Source organism: Odocoileus virginianus, chromosome 4 (genome assembly GCF_023699985.2).
Source record: "Odocoileus virginianus isolate 20LAN1187 ecotype Illinois chromosome 4, Ovbor_1.2, whole genome shotgun sequence".
Taxonomy (NCBI): domain Eukaryota; kingdom Metazoa; phylum Chordata; class Mammalia; order Artiodactyla; family Cervidae; genus Odocoileus; species Odocoileus virginianus.
The window spans coordinates 25,593,842-25,618,550 of NC_069677.1; the positions used below are offsets into that span (position 1 = coordinate 25,593,842).

Below are 24,709 nucleotides of genomic sequence, written 5' to 3' on the forward strand. Positions count from 1 at the left end.
CTGTATGAGCTGTCAGGGAAGCCCCAGTGAGGACCATAGCAAACGGGACTCTGAATAGGAAGTGATCCCAATTGCTGCTTTATGGACTAGCAGGAAAAGCATGGAAGGAGTGTTTCATTGTCCCTCCAATCTACTGGCATAGTAAGTTTCTTGTACTAACGGGAAGCCACGACTTGAGCAATGTGAGAGTGCCGTGTGGGGCACAGGCTGAAAACAAGAGGCTTCATTGCTTTCAGGAGATGGCAGTGAGGCTGACATGGGCAGAGGAAGTGAGGCAAGGGTGGCGGAGGATATGAGGAGGCTGCGGGACCCCACACATCAGCCCTGGCAGCAGCGGAAATTGTGAGTGGCTGCCTTGAGGGACTGTGCAATAATCTCTTCTATGCTGAGAATCAACTGCTCTCCTTGCTTCTTTCTTTGCAACTATCCTCAGCAGTCCTGGGTATTGGAAAGAGAGTAATTCAAGGCCACCTCAAAACATGCCTGTCACACAGGGCTTTGTGGAGATGGTGAAGCCATCATGTGTGAAGGGACTACGGTCTGCAGGGAGAAACGTGCTTTACTGGGCACCTTCCCTCCTCCAGGTCGACCCTCTGTGGAAGCTCTCTCTGGTCTCCCACCTAGTCCTCAGTCCAAGGAGAAAAGCTGCAGGTGGCTGTGAATGTCCCTTGCATGCTGGTTCAATCTTTCACAATTCACTGAAAACTTTAAGGTGATTTCTTCATGTTTACTTGTATGGGGTTTAAGATAGGTTATAGTTTTATAGTTTATTTGGCTTTTCTTGTTATTAGGATGCAAGTGAACCTCTTTCTAACATTCTGGGTTCTGGGGGGAAGTAGAACGGCTTTTTACCTTGTGTATATTTCACAGAGAAAATGTGCTTCGTCTGTACAGCCTTCCTTCATCACAGTATTGTTTCAGGCAGGCTGCTGTGTTTTTTGTACTAGGACCTTTGCAAACTATTCTAGTAAGCTGGGTCTCAAGCATTTTTTTCTGTGCTTTGCCAGGTATCGGGAACGTTGAATGTTAAACAACTGAAACTCTTAAATAATCATTTTTAAGAGAGCTAAAAAAAAAAAAAGCTTCCTCCCCTCTGTTACCCAGCAACCAACTAATCATAGGGATCTCTCATGTCAGGCAGCCAGGGGTGTTGGGCACAGTCATTGGATGTCTGGCACCCCACCAGGGCTTCCTTTGGTCTGCTATGGCCAAGGACCTATATTTGTGCTACAAAGGCTCATCTGCATTCCCTATATTTAAAAAATGTTTTAAGTAGCCTGAAAATTCTGCTGAATTACACTTATATATACAAGTTAAAAATCTCGGCTGATTCATGTCAATGTATGGCAAAAACCACTACAATATTAAAAAAAGAGAGAGGAAAAAAAAAATCTCTGCCAGAGTAGTTGAAATCCTTGAGGATCAAAATGAAAATGGTCTTGCTCATCTTGGAATTTTTCCTGAAGGGTGAGGCTATTGTCATGTCTGCTCCCTTTAAGTGTTAATGTGTATGGCCCAGCCAGAGAGCCTCTGAGCCTAGTCTAGCACTATGGACTAACTCTTCCCAAACAAGTATAGGTTCTTTTTCTGCTTACTTTGAGAGATGGGAATTGGTTGATTTGAATGAGTCTGTAAAGGAAGATGATGTCATTATCACAGGCTTACTGAATTCAAGCACTTATTTCTTACTAGCAGGCAATAATGATTATAAGCTTAAGAGATTTTGGAATTTAACACATTAATGTTATTAAAGATGTATATAATTCACATTAGCAAAGGACAAAATAATTTGTTTTGTAGCACTCTACTAGTAGTGGAGGGGTCAGGATTTGAACCTAGTCAGATTTGGCTCCAGAGGCTGCATTCCTGATCACTACTATCAGTATTTCTAGTCCATACTCTTGGGGTTGTGGGGTGTCTCACACAATCTCAGAGCAGGAAGCTCTGCTGGGCCTCATCAGCAGAGTGCGCCATCAGGAACAGAGGTGGCTGTTCTCGACCTCTGTCAACTAGTGTGTGGTCTTTGCTTCCCTCTGGTGTCTGGACCACTCCATCTGCTTGTCTTTACAGGTTAACTCTGTTCATGTATCAGTGGGTATGAACCCCATGTGGCCATCCCCAGCCACTGTCCCCTTCCAGATCCAGAGACTGGGTCTGTCTGTGCAACTTCACTTTCTGGAGAATCTGATCGGCCCAGCTCAAAGGAAGCTTAGGCATTTCTGATCATATCAGCTGTGGGCTCAAAAATTGGCTTGGCCTTGGACTGAGGGAGGAAATCTTCAAAGAACAGGGCTTTTGGCTGTGTAGACAACTCAAAACAAATGTAGTAACTTGGAAGGCATTGGCCTTATGCATCCAAACTTTAGAATTAGTAAGGGTATGAAATACTTGGTCAGTTTTAAGTGCTTGCTCTGGGCAAAACAGAAGCTTGCTTTGATTTCAGTGTGCTTCTTCCTTTGTTTTCAGTGTGCTTCTTCCTTCTCTGGGGTCTATTCCAAAGCCCACTATCTTTCTGTGGTCACCTATGTGTGTAGATACCACAAATACATCATGATACCAACTGGTCAATAAAAAGTGCCTGCATGAACAAAACACTGTGCCAGGTCTACAGCCCACAAGCTGTTGTGGGGAGAGTGTTGGACGGGGAATTTGCGGCCTGAGTCTAACTAACACCGGCTAGGTAATCCACCAGCCCCTGTGGCACCCAGCTAACAGAGGACCTGAGAGGTTTGGGGAGGAGGCCTGTAAGCCTCTGGACTGGAAGAGAGTAGGAGGAACAATCTGATAGTTATATCAAGAGAGTGCAAAAAAGTCACAAGTTGGCCCCTGACTGGTTGCTAATCCAGATAGTGCTGTGAGTTTGTAGGCTGAAGTTGTAAGCCTCAATGATTCAAGAAAGCTTCACACTAGTGTGTGACTTGAGCTGGATCCTAATGGAAGGAGAGGAATTAGGTCGGTGGAGAGGGGTGGGGTGAGAAATGGCCACCTTGGTAACTGCATTGGTTTTCCTATGCTGGTTGTCTCATTTATTTCACTCTTTGCTCAGACCTCTCTGGTCAGTGATCCTCTCCCCCAGACAATTGAGAAACTTTGCCTTGGAAGAAAGAATGACCTCAAGCTGGAAAACAGATCTATGTGTCTTACCATTTTTCTTTCTTCATAGACATAGGTTCTTTTCTGGGGGAAAGAAGCTGGAGAGGCTAGAGGACATGGAAGTAATATTAAAAGTTATGTTTTCATAGCTATCATTTATTTTCTGCCTCTTTAGTGTCACATATTGTGCTGTATATATACTGTTGATTTAATTAAATTTAATCAGCAGTATAGTCCATTTTTATGGATAGAAATTTGAGGATTAAATAGGTTAGGAAACTTGCCCAAGGTCATATTGAATGCAAAGGTCAGTGTTGGCTGTTTTCAAGGCCTATGTGTTGTCATACAGAATTCCACTGCAGAATGGAGTATAAACCAGTACATGATAGACCTGTTAGTGAATTTTAAAAATCTTTCAAAAAATCTGATGGAAGGGAAAAGCATTAGTTCCCTGAGTATTTTACTAGCCACTTGAAATGTTCATTAGTAAGTAATCACTTTCTTCCAAAGGAAAGCCATCATTTAAAATTTGAGGATTTACTTCCCTTGTAGCTCAGTTGGTAAAGAGTCTGCCTGCAATGGAGGAGACCCAGGTTCATTTCCTCAGTCGGGAAGATCCCCTGGAGAAGGAAGTGGCAACGCACTCCAGTATTCTTGCCTGGAGAATCCCACAGACAGAGGAACCTGGCAGGCTACAGTCTATGGGGTCGCAAGAGTTGGACATGAATGGGCGACTAAGCACATACACCTTAAATATGCAATGTGTAACACTTAGACAAGAATAAAACTTTGTTAAGATATTTTGGGGAGTGCTGCCTATTTGGCACTTTCTGTGTGAAGCACTAGAGTGCTTTTAGGGGGAAAAATGTAATAAAGTTGTAACTCCCAGTTATCATAGCAAGGCGACAGCACCAATGTGCTCTTTTACTTAGTATGGAAGAATCCCTATATTTAGAGGACTTTACTATGAAGAATATTCAAGTACAGCATATACACAGGTTGAGAAACTTCAGGTGCCCAAAATGTTTGCGCACATTGGTCTTCCCTGGTTTAGAAGAGTTAATTCTGGACTACTTGTGTCCAGTTATCTTATCCCAGGTCCTATCCTACCAGGCTTTAGTTTATCATTTTTTTTTCTTAAATCTGTTATCAGATCAGTTTAAATTCATTTTAGCCCTTTTCTTTTTGTATACCTAAGGAAGCTAGAATTAATTCAGTCACAAAGGGGAAAGAGATCTGTCTGCCTATTTCTCCTTATCTAACCCCCTATTTAAGGCTAACCTCATTTACTAAGAACCTCCAGAGCTGGGCACTGGGCTAGGTACTGGGGTTGGCATGTGAAGAAGCAGCCATGACCTCTGCTGGTGGCCATAGGCCCTGTGAAGGCCAGAGCCAGGCTGCCCTATACCACTCCTCAGGTTTACTGGGGATTTGGAGGAATAGAAGGTCCTCCTGGAGCCTACAGTCAGACAGGGAGGCAGATGGTAAGCTGTGAGCTCCAGGAGAAAATTTTAGGCAGTTAGCCATCACTCCTCAGTTCCTCCCTCATCTCACAGGCTTCTCTCCTTGTGGTCGCCCAGCCTCTCTGCTTCTCTGTCCGTCTGCTGCCTTGCTTATGCACCTAGATTCAGTTGTGAAACTCAACTCTTTCCTCAGTATCTCACAACTGATGCACATAGAAGGTTAGAGGGTTCAGGAGAGTTTTCTGAGGATGGGAGAGGAGGTGTTTATGGTCTGGAAAGACAGACACTTCGAAATGGAGCTGGAGGCATCACTGTGTTTAAAATGTCCTGTGGCCACTCTAGCTCCTGGGGGGTTTTATAGGCCCTTCCCGTCTCCATTTCACTGGCTTCTTCCCTCCCTCATGGCTTCTTTCTGTCTTTTTTATTTTTCCAATAAAAATTATGTTTATTTATTTTTAAAAATTATTTATTTTTGGCTGTGTGGGTCTTCATTGCTGTGCAGGCTTTTCTCTAGTTGTGGTGAGCAGGGACTACTCTCTAGTTGCAGCGTGCAGGCTTCTCATTGCAGTGGCTTCTCTTGTTGCAGAGCATGGGCTCTAGGCATGTGGGCTTCAGTAGTTGCAGTGCATCGGCTCAACAATTGTGGCCCCTGGGCTCTAGAGCAAAGGCTCAATACTTTATGTCGCAGGGGCTTAATTGCTTCATGGCATGTGGGATCTTCCCAGACCCGGGATCAAACCTCTGTCTCCTGTATTGGCAGGTGGGTTCTTTACCACTGAGCCACCAGGGAGGCCCCTATTTGTTTATTTCTGACAAGTAAAAATTGTATATATGTAAGGTGTGCAATGTGATGTTTTTATATATATATATATGTATATATATATATATATATATACACATTGTGAAATGATTATAGCAAAGTAGCTAACATAACCATCACCTTCCATAGTTATTATTTTACTTGTTTAACTTTTTTTTAATATATACAGTACTGTATTAGTTTCATTCTTGCTTCTCTTTTCTCCCCCACTGTTGAGGAAGGTCTGGTGCAGTACCTCAACTAGATGGACGAGCCTTTTGAACGCCCTCACTCGCATCCCTCTGCTTTTCATTTCGTGTGTTTCCAACGCATTTTTTTCCCCCTACAGCAACCAAAAGCAGCTTCGCTTACAAAGCAGGAGCATTTTCTCAGGCTCTGAAATGGGATTTAGACCTTGACATATGGTGCAGAGATGAGGAGGAAAATTCCACTACCTGGTTTGCCCTTCAGGTGCGGTGTGAGCATATTCTCTCTGTGTGCCTTGGGAAAACTAAACCAGGTTTTAAAGAGAAAGAGCAGTCATCATTTTCTATGGCTTTGTGGTATAATCTGAAAGAGAAACAGAAGAAATGAGAGTGGAATGAACACTATGTGTTATTTCATAAAGGCTTTAATTACTCTGTTTATTAAAATAATACATGGCCTGTGTTTACAGTTTGGAAAAGTCAATGTTAAAATATCAGCTGTCCCCAAATTGATCTATAAATTAAACAATACTCCAATCATAAGTCTGTCAAATATTTTGGGGTAGAAATCAGCTGATTTTAAAATTTATAATCAGCTAAAAAGTACTGTAATAGGCAAAAATTTTCTACAAAGAAAAGTAATCAAGACAGTGTGATGTTGGCAAAAGGATAGACATACAGATTATTGGAAGAGAAGAGGGAATCCAAAAATAGTCCCATACAATTATGACCATTTCATTTTTGACAAAGGTGTTAAGGCAGTTCAGTGGAGAAAAGTGCAAAGGCAATCTCAACACAAATTGCTGGGACAATTGGGCCTCTATATTCAAAGAGTGAACCTTGACGTATACCTTACCCTACATATACAAATTAACTCAAAGTGGAACATGGACCTATATGGACTTAACCTGGATTGCACAGAGTTCTTTGGGTCCTTTTTTTTTTCACTTTTTTTGTTTTGTTGTTGTAGTTCTTCTTTGTTCCTTTCTTCTCTTTTTAGTTTCTTTCTTTGTGGTTTGATAATTTTATTTAGTGGTTTGCATGCATTCCTCTCTCTTTAGTTTTTGTGTAACTATTGTAGAATTTTGATTTGTGGTCACCATGGAGTTTAAATGTGTTGACCTATAATATTTTCATTCCTTTCTCTCATATTTTGTGTTTTTGATGTCATATTTTATATGTTCATGTTTATCCCTTTACCATATATTGTAGTTCTATTTTTATAATTTTTTTTTGTTCTAATATTTTAAACAACTTATTTAAGTTGTTGGTCTTCCCTGGTGGCTCAGTGATAAAGAACCTGCCTGCCAGTGCAGGAGATCTGGGTTCAATGATCACTGGGAAGGTCCCCTGGAGAAGGAAATGGCAACCCCTGGGAAATCCCACGGACAGGAACCTGCAGAGCTGAGTCCATGGGATTGCAAAAGGGTCAGATATAACTTAGGGACTAAAACACCATTTAAGTGGCTGGTCCAAATATATATAGCCATCATTATTTATTTGTTTCACTAGTAGGATTTTTCCTTTTCTATAGATTCATACTTCTTGTAGCCTTTTTTCCACTTAGAGAAAATCTTTTAGCATTTCTATTAGGATTAGTTTAGTATTGATGAACTTTTAGTTTTTGCTTATCTGGGAAATTTTTTTACCTCTCCTTCAATTATGAATGATAATCTTGCTGGGTAGAGTATTCTAGATTGTAGGTTTTTCCCTTTCAGCATTTTAAATATATCATATTACCTTCTTGCCTACAAAGCTTCTGCAGAAAAAATCTGCTGGTAGTCTTATGGGGGTTCTCTCATATGTGACTTTGTTTTTCTCCTGCTGCCTTTAGAATTCTCTCTTTAACTTCTGCTGTTTTAAGTATGATCTGTCTTAATCTAGGTCTCCATGGGTTCATCTTGTTTGAGATTCTCTGCTTCTTATACCTGGGTATCTATTTTCTTCCTCAGATTTAGGAAGTTTTCAGCCATGATTTCATCAAATACATTTTTGACTCCTTTTTCTCTCTGTTCTCCTTCTGGGACCCCTAATGCAAATGTTGTTATGCTTGATGTTATTCCTTTGGAGATCCTTTAATCTATTCTCCTTTTAAAAATTTGTTTTAATTTTTGCCATTCTGATGAGGTGATTTCTATTATTCTATCTTCCTGATGACATATATGTTCTTGTGTATCACCTGTGTGTGTGTGTGAGCTGCTCAGTCATGTCTGACTCTTTGTGACCCCATGGACTGCAGCCCACCAGGCTCCTCTCTCTGTTCATGGGATTCTCCAGGTAAGAATACTGAAGTGGATTGCCATTCCCTTCTCCAGGCGATTTTCCTGATGCAGGGATTGAACCTGGGTCTCCTGCATTGGCAGGCAGATTCTTTATCATCAGAGAAGCCCACTGTATCACCTAGTCCACTCTTAATTCCTTCCAGTGTTTCAATTCAGTTACTGGATTCTTCAGTTCTTACTGATTCTTTTTAAATTTATAGCTCCTTTTTAATTATTCCCACTGTGTCCATCTGTTCTTTTCCCTAGTTCAGATAGCATTATTATCACTAATGCTTTGAGCTATTTATCTGATAAATTATCTGTTTCATTAATTGTTTTTTCAGGGTTTTTTTGGTAGTTGTTGTTCTTTCATTTGAAACAAATTCTCTGTTTTCTTATTTTGCTTAATTTTTTCTGTCTTTATGAAATTAGGTGAACTAGTTCTCTATCCTGGTCTTGAAGGGGTGTCTTTGTGTGGGAGCATCCATAGATAGTCTGCATGTGCCCAGTGGTTTTGGTGGGAGAGCCAGATCTGACATGAGCACAAGTCATATCTTTCCTTAGGGTGTGCTGCCAGCACACCTTGGTAGGTGTGGGACTGGAGACAAAGAGCCTGAAGCCAGAGCCAGATATGAGACAGGACTTCTCTGTTCAGTGACCCTCATGGCCCTATTGAGTGTGGGGTTTGGTCCCAAATTGCTGGAACAAAAGCCCTGAGGGTTGAGTCTGAGCTGGTTCTATTCTGAGTGTGTGCTCCTTCTCCCCAGCACTGTTAACTTTGCCCCCAGAGAGGAGCAGTTCTAGAGCCAGAGGGGCCAGAGTGTGCATCTGATGTGGGCCAGGGTATGTGCTTGGGTGGTACCAGCACATCAGTTTAGACTACTCTGGATCTGCGTCCTCCATGAGCACCAGTAATGGCTGCCCTCACCCAATTTGGATGCTGTTTTGGGTTGGAGCCAGCTTCACTTCCCAGTCTACTCTCCCATCAGCTGTGACAGCTCTTGCCCTAGTATGAAGCTGCACCACAGAGCAAGAGTAGCCAAGTAGGCACTCAGCTCGGGCTGGAACAGTCATTGGGGCAATGAAGGAAACCAGCCAGAATCCTGGGCAATTTCAATCTGCTTCATCCACCTTGTTCCCCAGCTAAGGGGACTTTTCTTCCCTGTGTTGGATCCCTGGGCTGGGGTGCCCATTATGTGGTTCAAACCACTCACTCCCCACATCAGATCTCCAAACCCACGTAATTCCCTTCCTAGGGTACAGGGCCTTCTGCACCTGACCTGATCTGATGGCTTCTCTTCCCTTCCTACCTTGCTCCATGTGGGTCTTTTGTACAGCTGTGGTTGTATAAGAGTCGTTGTCAGTCTCCTGTCTCTTTTTAGTGAGTATTACTCCACATGTAGATGTATGTTTGATGTGTTCATGGAGGGACGTGAACTCCATGTCCTCCTACTCTGCCACCTAGAAGTGCTAAGAAAAGCTTTTTAAAAAAACAAACAAACAAAAAAAAAAAACGTGTAATGGTAGTTTCTTGGGGAGAAGATTGGGAAACATTCATCTGTCATTGCCATTACTACTGAGATAATCAGCTCTTTTCTAAAGAGAGTTACCTAGTACAGTACCCAGTTATCTCAAAGTCTGATGTTAGACATAAAGAAAATACAGTCCTTTATTAGGTACTTGATCTTAGTCAAATGATAAAGGCCAGTGCATGGAATGTAGAAATTGTAAGAACTGTGCAGTTTGTTCATATAATAGATCCAAATGTATAAAGTTTCTAAGATTACAGCCTGTTTCTGCCTAGAGTTCTGTAAGCTGCAAAAAGATATACTGACATATTTTATTGCACTTAGCTTTATTACACTTCACAGATATTTGTATTTTTACACAAATTGAAGGTTTGTGACAACCCCGTGTCGAGCAAGCCTATTGGCACCATTTTTTCTAACAACATTTGCTCACTTTGTCTCTGTGTCCCATTTTTATACTTCTCATAATATTTCAAACTTTTTATTTATATTATATTTGTTATGCTGATCTGTGATCAATGATCTTTAATTGTTACTTTTGAGAAAGATTATGACTTAACTGAAGGCTCAGATGATGGTTAATTAACATTTTTTAGCAATAATAGATTTTTAAAATTAATGCATGTACATTTTTTTAGATAAAATGTTATTGCACACTTAATAAGCTATAGAATAGTATAAAGATAACTTTTATATGTACTAGGAAACTAAAAATTTCATGTGACTAGCTTTATTGCAGCATTCATTCATTGCAGTGATCTGGAACTGAACCCTCAGTTTCTCTGAGGTATACCTATAATTAGGGTCATGGCTGGGTGTATGAGTTCCATACACACTGTCATTGTGGGTTTATGTGGTTGGCAAGGATAGCTCTGATGTTCTTAGGTGCTGTGATTCCAGTTAAGCATTTATGTTTGTTTGTTTCTGAGTGAAAGGCTGAAGAAGTTACTGCTTAGTAAGAAAAAGAACCTGCATATGGGGAGTCATTTCTATAATGCTGATGGGAATCCAAACTGGTACAACAATTTGGGGGAAGTTTGGCTTTATGTAATAACCTGTTGCTTGAAAGCTGCTGTATTTGCTGCCTTGTGTTAGATGTTCAGACTTTTCATTTCATTGGAGTCAACATACAGTACCTAATGGTAGGAAAGAAAGAGCTTTTTAAAGTTTTAGTGTCCCAATTTAAATTTATTTTTCTTAATTTAAGTATTTTCTTAAAGTACTTCACATACAATTAGCACTAGTAAAGAACCAACTGTGAGGATTACTAAACAGAGCAACCAGTAATCTTAAAACCTTTTGATAAAACCAGTTTGGAAAAGGTTTAAACTTTACAAGTTAGATATACACCTCTCTTTTTACTTAGCAATACCACTCCTAGGTATTCATCTAAGAGAAATGCAAATGTATGTCCTCACAAAGACCTTTACATGAATATTTATAGAAACTTTGTTCTTAATAGCCCAAGTTGAAAATAAAACCCGAATGCCTATAATCAGGAGAATGGACAAACTGTGACTGTCCATAGGATGGGATACAACTCAGCAATAAAAATCAATGAACTGCTGTTGCACACAACATGGATAAATCTTAGAAGCATTATCTTGAGGGAAAGAAGCTAGACATAGAAGAATACATTCTGTATGATTACATTATATGAGGTCTGAATAGACTAGTCTCTATTGAAAAATCATAACAGTGGTTACCTGGCGGTTAGGAACAAAGATTGTCTAGGAAGGGACATGAATATACTTTCTATAGATGGAAATGTTCTATATCTTGAAAAGGGTAAGAGTTACATATTACATGGATGTATCCATTTGCCAGAATTCATTAAAATTTATACCTCAGATTTGAGTACTGTAACATGTGTAAACTTTGTTGTTGTTCAGTTGCCAAGTCATGTCCGATTCTTTGTGACCCCATGGACTGAGCATGCCAGGTTCCCCTGTCCTTCACTATCTCCTGGAGTTCGCTCAAACTCATGTCCATTGAGTTGGTGATGCCATCCAACCATCTCATCCTCTGTTGCCCTCTTCTCCTTCTACATGCAATCTTTTGCAGCATCAAGGTCTTTTCCAGTGAGTTGGCTCTTCACATCAGGTGGCCAAAATATTGGAGCTTTTACCCTGTCTCTAAAAGTAAACAGTATTATTATTTTTTTTTTTGGTAAAAAATGTTTTCCTGTTTTCTCCTTGGCCAATTGTAAGTCTTACTTTGAAATATTAGTTTGAATCATACAAATGAAAATTAGAAATTTGTGTATAGGACTTATTTATTACTTACTTATTGGATGGTTCACATTATGCCCTTTCTTTAAACCTTGGAGCTTAACATCAATAAACAAAAACATTAAGCATGAAGAACCAAAATAAAATGCATTATGAAAAACAACTCAGAAGTATAGCAGTTTGCATGGCACAATTCTGAAAAGTGAACTCACATGTCCCCAGGTGGTAAAGTGGGATCTTAGTCAGATTGCAACAGGTAAAGAACATCCCTCATTTAGAATCATGATATTGTACTTGTACCTGATTGGTAGCAGTAGTTCAGCAGACACTCTACATCAGGGGTCCCCAAACTCTGGGATCTAATGCCTGATGATCTGAGGCGGAGTTGAAGTAATAATAATAGAAATAAAGTATGCAAAATAAATGTCATATGCTTGAATCATCCTGAACCATCCCCCAACCCTGGTCTACAGAAAAATTATCTTCCATGAAACTGGTCCCTGGTGCCAAAAATGTTGGGGACATCCAATTCAGGATCTGAAGTATTACCATTTAACTCTGCCAATGTTTGTTGGCATACTTAGGTAATTGACTTCTATTGGTTGAAGTGTTAATTCTGTAGATTTTATTCCTTGGCAACCTGGAGAAAGTCATAACCATTGGACCACCAGGAAAGTACCTATCTTATTTCAAAATATCCAGTGGTCTGGTGTATATCTTATGAAGTGACTCCTCTAAAAAAAGAAAAAACATTCTAATTCTCACTGGCGTTAGGATTTCCCTCTCTGGCTTCCTCATCCCCCAGTTTCCTGAGGAAGAGATTTGGTCATCTGTTGGGCCTATAATCCTGTGAACACTCTCCAATCCAAAGGATAAACTGTCAGCAATGAAATGCCCTTGAGTGAACTTCAGAGAGATTAGCCAGGAGAAAGGATTACACATGTTTATGCAAGTGCAGTGCTGAGAGAGGAGCGAGGAGAGCGCAGGGGCAGAACTTCCGGAATACAATGGCCTCCTGGTGTACGCGGTGTGGGCAGCAAGACCCTAGATACTTACCTTGCACCTCCGTGGGGATCACAGAGGCAGAGATGAGGGCTTACTACCATTTCCTTGGAAGTTGCATCAGGCTAGAATATATGGCAAAAAAAGGTACTGTGAGAGCAATGATGCCTTTGTCTTATGTTTTGTTATTCATCCTTGTTCTCAACAGGATTGATGATTTGACTAACCAACTTTACATTAAAAATTACTTTGCAACACTGTCTCAAGTTTGGTAAGGAGTTTAAAAGGGACTTTTTAAATTTAAAATATTAATCAGTTATTAACAGTGTTGTAGGTGGTCATTTGGGGTTTCCCTGCTGATTCAGTGGTAAAGAATCCACCTGCCAATGCAGGAGATGTGAGAGGTGGGTTCGACCCCTAGGTCAGGAAAATCCCCTGGAGAAAACAATGGCAACCCATTCCAGTATTCTTGCTTGGGAAATCCCAAGGACAGAGGAACCTGGGGGGATACAGTCCGTGGGGTCACAAAAGACCCACAACTTAACAACTGAACAACAACAAAACAAAGATGATCATTTACTGAGAAATTCATATTAAAAAGAGATAACCAAATATTTTTTAAAAATCAGATTGTAGGATGGAATGTGTAAGTATGAACCCATTTTAAAAGCATGTATGTATATACATATATACATACTATTATACACCCATAAGATAACTAATTTGGGGTAAAGGAATGGTAAGGAATTTTACTTTTTGCTTAGTTGCAGTTTTTGTTTTTTGAAAAATAGCTAACACAATTGCTTTTGTAAAATGAAAATGAGAATTCAGATTATGAAATTCGTGTTCCTAAAGAAAAATGTTATGTCTGAAGAAAAGTGTTAAATCTGAAATGCTAAGACTTCATATTAGACATATGAGCTGATAGCAAACTGGTGGTTTAAGAGTTAAAAAAGAAAAACACTTCTCTCCGTGGGCTGGGTGAGAAGGAACAGCATTTCTAACCATGCCTTACATGGTTTTGGAAGCCAGTAAGACAGATGCTGTAAGAGCTGAAGCATCTGCTTGTTTCTAAGACTGTTTCTTTCATGGATGGGCTTATTTGTATATTCCTCCTCACCTCTCACTCTGGCCTTTTTCTTTTTTTCCTTGAAGTGTTTATAATACCAATACATTTATCCCCATTAGATCATAGGCTAGGAAAGATGATTAAAACAAATGCCTTTGTTCTCATAACTCTTTATCTGTGCATAGAACCTGTTTCTTCATGGGAGGGGAATTATTGAATGGAGAAGTATGCTTTTTTCTCCATTGTTGCAGTATACTTTCTAGTTGAGACATGATTCATGGGAGGGCTACTATATATTTGCTGTTTAAGAAAAGAAAAACTTGTTAATCAGATTTTGCTATCCATTCTTAAAACACATAGGTGCTCACTTGAGCATGCACACAAATCCTTGTAAGGACTTGAATTCAGGTGTAAATTATTGCCCTAATTTTACTCGAGTTGAATCCTAAGAGCTTTACAGTCTTGTTGATCATTAGAGAGGAAGTAATCTGAAAGATGAATATGAAGATTTCTGAATCCTAAACTTGCAGCATTACATATACTACTGTCAGTTTTCTTTCTTTTCCCATTATAAAAGGTTGTGAAATATTTGCCTACATACTTCAGCTGTCAGTTGTTTCATTCTGTGACTCAAGACAACAAAAGTTTGAGTCTCTTAATGCAAGTTTTATGAGTGTCTAAAGAGCCATGCTGACAGTTACGCAATCTTATGTTCGTGGGAGGCTGTCAGTAGACTCCTTGGTGTGATACTGATTCCTTGGGGCTAAGGCATGAGACTCAAGAGGTGACACACTGATTGAAATACATGCTTATCAAGACCCACATTTTAGTTAATTGTTGTGGACCAGGGAGAGTCAAAAATTAGGGGCTTGCTTTTTCACTTGCTAGTCCCCCCGCCCATTTTCTTCTTTTTTAGAAGAAAATGTACTTAAAGTATTAGAAAATGAATGCATACCTGTAAGTTTGGGTAACACCAACTGCTATTGTTCTTTAGCCGCTAAGTCGTGTCTGACTCTTGCGACTCCATGGACTGTAGCCCACCAGGCTCCTTTGTCTATGGGATTCTCCTGGCAAGAATACTGGAGTGGGTTGACGTTTCCTCCTCCAGGGGATCTTCCCAGACCAGGTATCAAACCCATATTCCACATCTACTTTGGTAAGCGGATTCTTTACCACTGAGCCACCAGGGAAGTCACCAACTGCTGTAACAACTTCTAAATTGCATTGGATTAATACACTCCACTACAGTGTCCCTTGGAGAGGGAAATGGCAACCCACTTCAGTACTCTTGCCTGGAAAATTCAATGGATGGAGGAGCCTGGTAAGCTACAGTCCATGGGATTGCAGAATCGCACACAACTGAGCAACTTCAGTGTTCCTGGCCGAGTGGCTCTTTTCCCTCAGAGTGTTTCAGGGACCCTGCCTACTTCTGTCTTGTGCTAGCTACTTCTGTCTGTTAGCTGCTAGCTCAGAGTTGTCACCTTGTAGCCTGCAGATAGGGAAAGAGACATTCAGATATTTCTGAAATGCCCCAGCTCTTCATTTTTGCTCATCTCCCACTGGCATTCGCTGGCTACTTGGCAGGAACTGGAGGTGGGGAGGGTGAGAGGGAGATGTAGTTTCTGACCAGACAGCTGCCTTCCAATGGTAATGCTACTGTATGTAGGAGGAACTGTGAATGTTGAGTGGGGAGCTATCCATCTTTGCCTCAGTATCTCATAGCAAAAACATTCAAATATATAAGTCCCTCTATACATATATATGTAAACAACGTAAGTGATTACATTTTGTACTGTATCTTGCTTTATTTTTTTTTTAAACAATATGGTTTGAACTTTTTCTCTGGTTAGTACATATAGCTCTATCTGACTGTATTTAATGGCTGCCTAGTATTCTGTTGTCTGGCTGTTTCATATTTTATTTAACCAGTCCCTTATTAATGGACATTTGCCCTAGAGGAATAATACCATAATAAACATCTTAGTACTCACATATCTTGCACTTGTGATAAGATTTCCTTAGATTAAATTCCTAGACATGGAAATTCTTTGCCAGAAGACAGAATATTAAACACTTCAACAGATATTTCTAAATTGATAAACATTTTTTAAAAAGTAACAATTATTTATGGGCATCCCTGGTGATCCAGTGGTTAAGAATCTGTCTTGCAATGCAGGGGACCCTAGTTCCATCCCTGGTCCAGGAAGGTCCCATGTTCTGAGGGGCAAGTAAGCCCTTGAGCCACAACTATTCAGCCTGTTCTCTGGAACCCATGAGCCTCAACAGCTGAGCCCACGTGCAGCAACTAATGAAGCCCATGCTTTAGAGCCTGTGCTTCGCAGCAAAAGAAGCCGCTGCTATAAGAAGTCTGTGCACTGCTAGTAGAGAGTAGTCCCCACTCTCCACAATTAGAGAAAGCCCCCACACAGCAACAAAGACTCAGCACAATCCCCCCAAATTATTTATTTATAATTTCACCTATAGAGAATCTGCCTACAGTGTTACCAACTCTGTATGTTATTTATCTTTAAAAAATTGCCAATCCATCAGGCAGAAAAGACCTCATTCTGCTTTAATTTACATTTATTCATGAGGTTAAACATTATATATATATATACATATTCATTGGCTGTATTTCTTCTGTGAGCTGTCTGTTCTCAGTCTACGCCTGATGTATGATTCCTATGGTCATTGTTACAAATCACCACAAGCTTGATGGCTTAAAACAACAAAAATTTATTTTCTCATAGTTCTAGAGGCCAGAAGTCCAGAATCAAGGTACTCGCCCCACCCGACCCTCCACTCCTTTAGGGGCTCTAAAGGAAGTTCAGTTTCTGGTCTCTTCCAGTCTCTGATGGCTCCAGGTGTTTTTGTTGGTTTGTGGCTGCATCATTCCAGTCTCTGTCTCCATGGTCTTCTCCTGTTCCCCTCTCTCTTATATGATTGCATTCCGTGCATGGGACAATTCACAAGAGGCTCTTCTTCTCAAGAGTGTTCGTTAATCACATCTTCAAAGACCCTTTTTCCAAACAAGGTAATGTTCACAGGTATTGAGGATTAGGAATGGCTGTGTCTTTTTTCTTTTTGAGGGGAGGGGACCATCCAACCCACTTTACCTATTTCTTGTTAATTTTATTAATGTAAGAGCTCCTTATATTCTAGGGAAATAAGCCTTTTATTAGCCACATGCGCTGTAAAGTTTTCCAGTTTGTTACATTCCTTTTGAGTTTGTTAAAGGTGTGTTTGGCTTGCCAAAGTAGTTTACAAATTAGTTAATGCAGTCTTTTCTTTTTTTTTTTAACTCAGTCTTTTACTGAAATTTGTCACACTTTGAAAGACTGTTCCAGTTCCAGGATTATAAAAATGTTCTCTCATATTTTAGTGTTTTTGTCATTTCATTATTTAATGAATCAATAATGGCTGGAGTTTATTTTGATGCAAGAAGTGAAATTTGGATACAATTAAAAATTTTTGACAATAATAAAATAACTTTATATAGCACCTACCATATATTAAGAATTTTTCTTTAGTTTTCTAGCATTAACTCAGTTCTTACAACAACCATACTAGGTGGATGTATTATAATTTCCCCCATTTTCAGATCAGGAAATCTAAGGCACAAGGAAGTTCATTGACTTGCTTGTGATTATTCTGCTGTATGTGGCAGAGCCAGGGTTTGAACACAGGCATTGTGTACTGAGGTAATTACCTCTTTGCTTTATACCCTTTTGGCTTACAAAAGATTTCCTAGGACTTGCAGATAGTGAGGGAATCTTTAATCTCCCTCTTGCCCCATGGGAAATGCCAATTTTTTTTCTTTTCCTTTTTTTTGCCACACCAGTCAGCTTGTGGGAATCTTAGTTTCCTGACAAGGGATTTGAACCTGTGCCCCCTGCAGTGGGAGCTCCGAATCTTAACCACAGGACCACCAAGGAAGTCCTGGGAAATGCCACTTTTACCATATACTACATCCCTATTATATTTCAATCTAATTCTAATTTCCTTTCTGCTCCTGAGTTCTTCCAAGCGCATAACAAGTTCTATCATACTTAGTTCACAGTGAAAGAGAAAGAAGTCACATGATATCAGTGGGAAATTTACAAGCAGTATTTCAAACCAAATCACCAATGGGTGGCAGTAATGTGAGTGTTCGAGAAAAATGTGTTGCAGAATCATTAAGATCATGGCTCAAAGAACTGAATGATAAACTTAATTGGCTTCTGTTGAATCTGTTATATACAAATTGATTTCACATGGTGTTTTAATTAAATTAGATAATGTATGTAAAGCATCATCAATGAAAAAAATTAATAGTCAATCTAAGGAAGAAATGGAAATTTTTTTTCAAGCCAACCTGGGGACTATAACCAGGAGACAGTCTCTCAGAGAGCTTTGAGAACTGTTCTCAAGAGATAAGAGGGGGTAAGGCTAGTGTATATACGATTTTGATGAAGGGGTACATGCAGTAAAGCCTTCATCTTGGTAGAAGGTTACTGCTATTTGCGAGGAACAGATATCTTAGTTAATGGTTTTAGTGCTTTTCTAAGTATGAGAAGATGAAAGAACCAGATGCATAAAATTTTCTCCTGGAAGTATTTAACTATCTGAGGGCCAGTTCTTTCAGTTTTCCTAAAGCGCAAAGAAGGTCCTCATCTTCACCTTGAATTCTTTTCAGGGTGACAATGACTTGATTCTTGTAGGATTGGATGGTGGACAATATTCTTTATTTTACAATCCCTTTCTTTTCAGTCTTAATTTCAACCAAGGCTTGGAAGGCATTTCATGACCAATTTGTCCCACGACACTAAGAATGCTCATTCTTAGGTCAGGCATGGATTTTGTTGATAGGCCACTCAATGTACTATTACTGGACTAGGCCCTCCTAACAGTAGCTAAAATCCTCTGGACCTGCTATCTTACTAGTCTGTTATGGTTCCCTGTTATTGCTCTATCCCATATCTAGAGTTACACTAGTACAATCATTGATCTTACAGAACTATATACTTGGTCAATGGTTTCAAGTTGCCTAGTCACACATTTGGTAATGCAAGAAAAGATAACCTTGTAAAATAGGCACAATAAAAGTAATATAATTAGTAACATTGAAAAAGCAAAAGAGTTCCAGAAAAACATCTACTTTTGTTTTATTGACTACACCAAAGCCTTTGACTGTGTGGATCACAACAAACTGTGGAAGATTCTGAAAGAGATGGGAATACCAGACCACTTTACCTGTCTCCTGAGAAATCTGTATGCAGGTCAAGAAGCAATAATTAGAACTGGACATGGAACAACAGACTGGTTCCAAATAGGGAAAGGAGTATGTCAAGGTTGTATATTGTCACCCTGCTTAGTTAACTTATATGCAGAGTATGTCATGCAAAATGCCAGGCTGGAAGAAGCACAAGCTGGAATCAAGATTGCCAGGGGAAATATCAATAACTTCAGATATGCAGATGACACCACCCTTATGGCAGAAAGTGAAGAACTAAAGAGCCTGTTGATGAAAGTGAAAGAGGAGAGTGAAAAAGTTGGCTTAAAGCTCAACATTCAGAAAACTAAGATCATGGCATCCAGTCCCAGCACTTCATGGCAAATAGATGGGGAAACAATGGAAACAGTGACAGACTCTATTTTTTGGCTCCAAAGTCACCGCAGATGGTGACTGCAGCCATGAAATTAAAAGGCACATGCTCCTTGGAAGAAAAGCTATGACCAACCTAGACAGCATATTGAAAAGCAGAGACATTACTTTGCCAACAAAGGTCCATCTAGTCAAAGCTATGGCTTTTCCAGTAGTCATGTATGGATGTGAGAGTTGGACTGTAAAGAAAACTGAGCACCAAAGAACTGCTGCTTTTGAACTGTGGTGTTGAGAAACTCTTCAGAGTTCCTTGAACTGCAAGGAAATCCAACTAGTCCACTGTAAAGGAAATCAGTCCTGAATATTCATTGGAAGGACTGATGTTGAAACTGAAACTCCAATACTTTGGCCACCTGATGTGAAGAACTGACTCATTGGAAAAGACCTTGATGCTTGGAAAGATTGAAGGCAGGAGGAGAAGGGGAAGACAGAGGATGAGATGGTTGGATGGCATCACCAACTTGATGGACATGAGTTTGAGCAAGCTTCAGGAGTTGGTGATGGACAGGGAGGCCTGGCATGCTGTGGTTCATGGGGTTGCAAAGAGTCTGGTACAACTGAGTGACTGAACTGAGAACTGAACTGAACATTAATAAGGTCATAAGTAAATATTTAAGCTAAGAACTCCCATTAGGTGCAATCAGCCCAGTATCTGCCCAGGTGACTAATCTGTTCTGCACCAGTTGCTGTCTTTAAGGGAAATGATATATTGACATTGTATACACAGAGTTCACCAAAGATGTCTACACAGACAAGGGTACAGGATTGAGAAAGGAATGTTATTGTCTAAGGAGTTGTGTGTGTGGCTCCATAGAAGAAAAGTTGATCTTTATGGCTGAGCAGGTTTTTCTGCTATTGGGGAGGTCTGGTTAAGGCATAAGGAATGCCAGAAGGGAGAGAGAAGGCCAAAGGGCAGGGAAAAATTTTTATGTTTAAATTTTTCATGTACAATATGAATTTTTATTTTATCAGCATGTAGCACAGTGCTCAGTAGGTAGAAAGTGCTCAATAAATGGTAATAATACAACAGCCTTCTAGAAGGAGATATTATTATTATTCATTCCCATCTTATGGAGGGAGAACCTGAAGATCGAGGAGCTGGTTCGTGACAGAGCTGGGATGCAAGTCCAGTTTCTTTCATTCTACTTTAATAGTACCTGAATGAATAAATACACTGAGAGAGGAGGGAAGGAATGTTTAGCCAGAGCCTCCAGGGATTTTTCTTAAGCAAAAATAAATTTATCCATCTATTTGCTCAAATGTATAAGGTCATACTATTTTGATTCCTTTGTGTTAAGATATTTTTCTCTCTTAAGAGCTTTAGAAAGATGTGAAACTTTGGAAGAATGTATGGAAGAATGCCATGTTGAATGAGCATTAGTCATATTTTTAGTTTTCTCATCTCATCACATTAGATCATATTTTATTATTGTGATCATATTTTATTATTGTACCCAAGACACTACTTCTCTCTTGAATCCCAGGCTGGAAGTGGTCCTAGAATGAAAAGGGTAGGTAAGCAGCAAGGGGCCCACATTGAGCAGTAGGGTGGTACTTGGTGCTTGAAGGAGAGGTAAAACAAGTGCTTACGGCAGGGTTGGCTTCTTTCCTAGGGTGCTGATCTTAAAATCAACACAGAAGGAAATGTAAGTTTATACCATGTTGCTCTCAGTTTCAAAAATACTTTGAATACATATAGATGATCATTTTTATTGAATGATAGGAGAAGCACTAGTGGAAAACTCAAATTAAAAGTTGCTTTTTTTGTTTGTTTTTGAGCTGCATCTGCGTAAGCAACTGGGAAGAAACATGGATAGTCTAAAGTCAGATTTCAACATGTGCTTGCTTGTCTGTTAAAGTAGCAGCATTAAGAGAGTTTGTTAGAAATGCAGAATCTTTGGGCCCATTCCAGGCCTACTAAATCAGAATCTGCATTTTAAAATGCATGTGATTTATATATCATTGTAATTTGAGAGCACTGCTTGGGAGCAGTATTGATTATAATACAGGTCATGTCACTTTAAAACCTAGTGCTAAAACTTGAGAGCCGCTCTTTCGTCTAGGCCGCCGACATGCCATCCAGACTAAGGAAGACCCGGAAACTTAGGGGCCACGTGAGCCACGGCCACGGCCGCATCGGCAAACACCGGAAGCACCCGGGAAGCCGAGGTAATGCTGGCGGCATGCATCATCACAGGATCAACTTCGACAAATATCACCCAGGATACTTCGGGAAAGTTGGTATGAGGCATTACCACTTAAAGAGGAACCAGAGTTTCTGCCCTACTGTCAACCTTGATAAATTGTGGACCTTGGTTAGTGAGCAGACACGAGTAAATGCTGCCAAGAACAAGACAGGAGCTGCTCCTATCATTGATGTGGTGCGATCAGGTTACTACAAAGTTCTGGGGAAAGGAAAGCTCCCAAAGCAGCTGGTCATCCTGAAGGCAAAATTCTTCAGCAGAAGAGCTGAGGAGAAGATTAAGGGTGTAGGTGGGGCTTGTGTCCTGGTGGCTTGAAGCTACATGCTGGGAAATTCATTAAATGTTAAGTGCTTTCAAAAAAAAAATAAATAAATAAAACTTGAGAGCCTTAAAGTGGGGAGGGATCAAGTATTTTCACAGATTTTCTTTTTTCTTTTTATTTTCACAGATTTTCTTTATTTCCTGCAGGGCTTTGATTGCTTTTTATTCAATATACAGCAGGCGCAGAGCTGGTTGGTTTGCCTTTCCTGGAGTTATGAAGGACTACAGAAAGAAAGTGAAAATTGCTCAGTCATGTCCAACTCTTTGTGACCCCATGGACTATACAGGACATGGCATTCTGCAGGCCAGAATACTGGAGTGGGTAGCCTTTCCCTTCTCCAGGGGATCTTCTATACCCAGGGTTTGAACCCAGGCCTCCTGCATTGCGGGTGGGTTCTTTACCAGCTGCTGACCCACAAGGGAAGCCCAAGAATACTGGAGTGGGTAGCCTATCCCTCTCCAGGGATCTTTCCGACCCAGGAATTGAACCAGGGTCTCCTGAGTTGCAGGCAGATTCTTCGCCAACTGAGCTATCAGGGAAGCCCTGAGGGGAACATCATCTCCGTCTGTTGTTGCTAAGGAAACTCTTTGCATAAAAACTTCCACCTTGGTGCAGTGCTTGTCTCATGCAAGGGCACAATGTGGGATGTCAACAGTAATCAAGAAGCTTAAACCTTTTTTTTTTTTGGAAATGAAAAAAAAATAAAAGAAAAGAGATTTGGATAAGCGTTCAAAAACAGAAATCCTTATACCTAATAATATCTCATCACTTCTCAAAGCAATTTTAAACCACCATTTGCAGAGCCTGGGGCAAGAGTATACAAATAGAGGCCCACAAGCCACAGTTAAATAAAATGTACTGTTTTCTCTTTTTCTGACAAACATACCCCATAAGAACAAGATTTAAAATATGCAAAGAGGTATGGATTTTATATGGGTAAAAATCAGAAAATAGCAAAGATGAATAAATGGAATTATTGCATACATCTGAGTGTTGTGTTGATGGGCCAGTTAAATTTGGATGAATCATAAAGAGATCTCTAATCCATAAGTCATTATTTTTTTCTCATCATGTCAGTAAACACACTGTTATAATTGAGATTTTCACATAAGTTGAGCTCCATTGAGAGTAGATATCTAAACTAAATGGGATCTAAGTAAAATGTAATTGTGTTCAAGGAGTTTGAATTCTGAATGTATTTGCATCATTAATTGGAAGGAAAAATGTGAGAATGTTGATGGTTGGTAGTGCTTGTTTCATTATGTAAGAATCTCCAGCATTCCTGCCATGTGAGAGGAAGACTTTGACAAGTTAATTAATTTGTTTTTTCTCTTACCTAAGCACTTCCGCTGCTCCAGTCCTCCCAGCACTCTGAAGCAGTGTCTGTCCCTGACATCAGCAGTGGCACAGCCCACAAGCCATCATAGCATTTGGATACAGTTCGCCTTTTCTTCTGAGGCTATAGACCAAGACATGTGGCAGCATCTTCCCCTGGGGCCCCAGTGGTGCTGAGAGTAGCTGTTCAGGGTACAGTGTGCCCTGCCAGTACTGAGCTCTGGGTCGTGAGGACAGAGGTACCTGTGTGATCTTTAACACAAAGGTCTATGGGAGGGAGGGCTACAGGGCCTGGGACAGGGGACAAGAAACTTCCCAGGGGGATGGAAATGTTTTCTATCTTGATCTTTTCTGTGGTTGCATTAATGTATGTGTCAAAATTCATCAAACTGTACACTTAAGATTTGCTCATTGTACTGCATGTAAATTGTACTTCAATAAAGTCTAATAAGCATAAAAAATAAAGGTTACAGAATGTACTTTTCTCCATGTAAACTGAAGGGGGTAACCATAGGATCTCACACAACTCTTTTATGTATTCCTTTCCTAGATGCCTGTATCCATGTGTGCACATGCATACCACATGCTTTCTTCTTTCTTTTTGAAACTGGCTTCAATCTTACCATAAATATGATTTTTTTTTCTTGAAATTATATCTTAAATCTTTTTCTATGAACATGATATTCATAATTACATCATGATTCTTTCATTTTTTTCACTTTTATAGGTAATATTCTAGTCTAAATTTTTATGTGCAGAGTTTTTATCTTGCTGTTTTCTCATTCTATATATTTCTAGATATAGAATGAATAGGTAAAAGATTATGAAGATTTTGATGACTGTGTTTTGAGGCTCTGTATTATAATGGTTAACGTTCAAATTCTCATTCTGCTTGACCTTGGACCAGCAAATCTAGTTCCATATTGCTTGTTGTTAGAGTTGTTTTGAGGTTTAAATAAATTATATATATATATATATATATATATATATATATATATGGGGTTTGGTATGTAATCTCTGCAATAATCACTGAGTAAAATATTGTGAAACTAGTTTCCAAAAGGACACTACCAGCTTCACTCCCAAGGCTATGCAGAAGTACTAGTTTTCTAGCATAACTCCAGCATTGTATGTTGCTTTAAGGTGAAATGAGATATTCTATTGCTCTTTTAATTACATTATTTGACTACTAGAAGTTGGACATTTTCTAGTGTTTTTGGTTTTTAAAATCTTCTAAATTTCTCCTTAAAAAATTCTCTCATCTGCTTTTCAAGTGCCTCTTCTTCAATGTTAACTAATGGACAAGACTTTAATACTAATTCATCTGATTCAGGTTAAGTATTGCTATAGCACAGGACTCAGTAAAAGAAGGAAAATGAGTTTGTGTTCTTTCTAACCTAGCCAGTAAGGGAAGTGAGGAACTTCCCTGGTGGTCCAGAGGTTAAGAATCCATCTTCCAATGCAGAGGATGTGGGTTCGATCCCTGGTCAGGGCATTAAGATCCCACATGCCACCTGCATGCTACAGCTAATGAGGACCCAGTGCAGTCAA

General features: G+C 39.8%; 2 protein-coding genes across 5 annotated transcripts in view; both read left to right on the forward strand.

Annotated features, from left to right (window-relative positions):
* Positions 1–24,709, forward strand: part of MCF2L2 (MCF.2 cell line derived transforming sequence-like 2) — a 269,424-nt gene that overhangs the window by 22,093 nt on the left and 222,622 nt on the right. The gene's annotated exons all lie outside the window — the stretch shown is intronic.
* LOC110128888 (large ribosomal subunit protein uL15-like) lies at positions 21,331–21,879 on the forward strand. Its single transcript, XM_070466340.1, has one exon. It carries the CDS (start codon positions 21,370–21,372, stop codon positions 21,814–21,816), a length of 447 nt encoding a protein of 148 aa, XP_070322441.1. The 5' UTR covers positions 21,331–21,369; the 3' UTR covers positions 21,817–21,879.

Coding starts and splice junctions, on each gene's coding strand:
- LOC110128888 (XM_070466340.1), top strand. CDS start 21,370: ATGCCATCCAGACTAAGGAAGACCCGGAAACTTAGGGGCCACGTGAGC.